At 36.4% G+C, this 3308-nt stretch overlaps 1 protein-coding gene across 1 annotated transcript; it reads right to left on the bottom strand.

Annotated features, from left to right (window-relative positions):
- On the bottom strand, positions 1-821 carry LOC104701903 (cysteine protease inhibitor WSCP-like). Its single transcript, XM_010417663.2, has one exon. The coding sequence runs from the start codon at positions 754-756 to the stop codon at positions 121-123; it is 636 nt and encodes a 211-aa protein (XP_010415965.1). The 5' UTR covers positions 757-821; the 3' UTR covers positions 1-120.

Genomic DNA, 3308 nt, shown 5'->3' with positions numbered 1-3308 from the left:
TAAAGGATAATTTTGTTTTATTTATGGAAAATAAAAACTTGCATGCGGGTATTATCTCAACCCATTATTTCTTGCCATGGACGAGTCTCAGGCTTTTTTTTACATGATTTTGACCAGTAGCTAGAACGGGAACATTCTTAGAGAAGTAGAAGTAGTAATAGTCGCTTCATCAACCTTTTTGAATTTGACGAGTAAGGTTTTAGCCTTATCATTGGTGAGAACTAGTTGTGGTACCCCAAAACCTCCTGGCTTAGTTCCAATAGGTCCGGAAAAGCTGGTCAGCTTATAGGTGTTTGTTCCGGCTTTCTCAATCTTGAACCAGCTATTCTGTTCCTGCTTTGTACCACCAACGAGAATGGAAGGCTCTTCGGTAGCTGATGAGGATTCATCGACTTTCCAAAACTTGGAAAGCTGATCGCAGAGCCAGAATTTGGACTTAAACTCAATATTTACATAATCATCTGTAGAAATGGTTGTTTTCGTGGTTGGGTTTGGAAATGAGAAGGTAACTGGTACGCCTGGTATGAACGTAATGGCTGTTTGGACAATGCCAAGTGGACATAAGGAACCTAGTGTAGGGGGGGCTGGGACAAGACCACCTCCGGGGACGTTGGTATTGACTGGCTGGATGTAGTATTGTTGATCGGTTTTAAGATCAGTTTCAACAGTTACCTTCACCGGTTCGCCTGCTTGGGTGCAGACAGCTGCAGCTAACAGGAGAGTGATGAGAAAAGAGACCACTGAAGGTTTATTCATTTTGATGGTTTTGTGTTTTTAAAGATTTAATGTTTACTTTTCTGAGGGGTTTGAGTTGTGGAACACAAGAACATTTTGTATCGGTATTTATAGGAGTTCTCATGCAGTTAAATCGAGTATGGCAGTAAAAAAGAGATAACAAACTACCATGTGGTTGAGTAAAACCTAAAATTGTCAGCTATAAATGCTTGGCTTTTTTCGGCACTGTCACATTCTGATCATTTTTGTGATGGGTCCTTCTACTATAGTGAGGGTTGAAAAGAAGGGATTAGACTATGGTAATCGATTCAAAATTAGAATTTCAACACGAGGAAGATGCACAATGTCCATGCTAACAAATTAATATAGCAAAACAAGGATGAACAAATAATTCACGGGAAGAAGACAATATTTCAGAGGATGAGTGATTCAACGTATAGAATGATTACCAACATCTCTAGACACAAGTTGGCCAGCTAATTTTCTTTTTATTTTCTTTTGTTATTTATTACATCATCATCGAATCTAAGTACCAACGTCACATTTGAATATGACAAACGGCTCCACGGATAACCAAAGAATGTGTATTTTTGGTAATTTAAACAAGCTGCTAAATCATAAATATGTGATGATAGTTCACTACTAAAGAAATTCGCTATAATGAAAAATTCAGTTTTTGTATAATCAGAAAGCGATATAAATCAAGAGATAGAAGAAAAGGGCAGATCGTAAAACTTGCCAATATTTGCATAATCTTCCAGTAGTAGACTTCTTGATCCAACACTGCGGACAACACGTACGTAATCTTTTGTGCGTTTTATTCCTAAATTGAATATTATCCCATTGTGACGTTTAATTCGTAAGTCTCTTAAGTCAATAGTCATAACATGTTTTTAATTCGTAAGTCATAACATGTTTTTTATTTCGTAAGTCTCTTAAGTCATAACATGTTTTTTCTTTGTCTAAAAAAAAATTGACTCTATATTTTTTTTTTCTTTTTTTTTCAAAGAGTTTTTTTACATATATAAAAGATGCCTGCAATTAAACAAAACAACAACTCCTTTTGTAGTCGAATTTGAGAATTAAAAAGATATAACCTTCCAACAAAAAAGTTATTAAGGACCACCATATATAAGCCTAATATTAGAGAGCACCAATTAAATATGGTTAGTAAGTTTATCAGAATTAAGTTCACTGTAATTAAACACGACTACTCCGGTTATCTTAGACTCTTTGGTTATCGATTCGAACTTCGATTTAAGCACGAGGAAAATGCACAATGGTCCATGGTAAAAAAAACAATATGAAGAAAGAGAGTTTATAGGCTTTATCAAAATAGATCAAATAATTCAAGGGAAAAAGACAAGATTTCAAAGAGTGAGAGATAGGGATGATTCTCAACTATCTTTGTATCCGTTCATATTTTTCTTTCTTATTCATTTAAACAATGTACTGAAAACAAGGACCATGCCTGATTTCACAACCAGTCTAAAATTAGGAAAAAAAAAACTCAAAACTTAGTAATCCAATTTAATTACCAGAAAGCGATAAGAATCAAGAAGTGGAAAAAAAAAAAGAGTGAATCAGAAAGAGATATGTTTTATACCCTCAAGAGCTTGGAACCTAAGCTTCACCCACCCTCTTTCAAACAAACCCGGTCCGTGTTGTCCAAAACTAAATCGACCAAGCCTACTCTTCATTTTCTTTGGTCTTACTGGCTACATGCTTTGTGTGGATTTCTTAATCTCCTTGGCCAAGGGTCCCAAGTGAGAGAGAACCCACCTGTATTGTTACAGTTTGACCTTTATCATTGGCACTTGGTTTTAGTTTTCCTTGGAAGATCTGTTTGTATTAGCATAAAGTCTTATGGTCTGTTGCCCTGCTCTCCAATTTACTCACTCAACGACTTCAAGACACTCTACTTCAGTACCTCCTCCAGCTCTCGGACCCTATGGATTGAAGACTACCCTTGGTCCAATGGAAGATACCTTCTGACCTGGGCTCTACACCATCCTACCTTGGACCCTACAACCATGGTCCCCGAAATCTCTGCCATCGCACTTCTAGTGTACCTCGTCTTGGGGAGCGTCTTGGCTTTGGATCCTTCTACAACGTCTACGCGTCTTTTGACCTTGACAATTCTGTCATCCATCATTTCACTCGATGATGATCTTTCGAGTATCCATGATCTCTCATGTTTCTATCTGCTTCACTGCATTTGCTCCATAGCTCTCATGGTGTTCACCTCGAAATCTTTTATTTTCTTGTTTATGGTATTGGGGAATACCTACTTTTGTAACTCTTTAAACTTTGAGATCTTTGAATCTCAACCTTGTACCTTGATTTGATTTGAATGAATGAAAACATGTGTATGACCAAAAAAAAAAAAAAAATTATTAACACTTAGACATCCCCTAACCACATAGACGTGTGATATAGCTCCAGTGACATATTCACAAAGGGAAACCTAACGAATTAAGCGATTTAATTATTCCTGAAATGGATGTTTATTCCTATTTCTAAAAAATATAGGATGTTCTTTACTTGGATATAACGATCGATGTAATTATACA

Source organism: Camelina sativa, chromosome 7 (genome assembly GCF_000633955.1).
Source record: "Camelina sativa cultivar DH55 chromosome 7, Cs, whole genome shotgun sequence".
Taxonomy (NCBI): Eukaryota; Viridiplantae; Streptophyta; class Magnoliopsida; order Brassicales; family Brassicaceae; genus Camelina; species Camelina sativa.
The sequence above is the reverse complement of the archived record's forward strand: the minus strand, read 5'-3'. Positions and strand labels throughout refer to the sequence as shown.

Bases quoted from the DNA above. Each gene is read 5' to 3' on its own strand.
- LOC104701903 (XM_010417663.2), bottom strand. From the start codon at position 756: ATGAATAAACCTTCAGTGGTCTCTTTTCTCATCACTCTCCTGTTAGCT.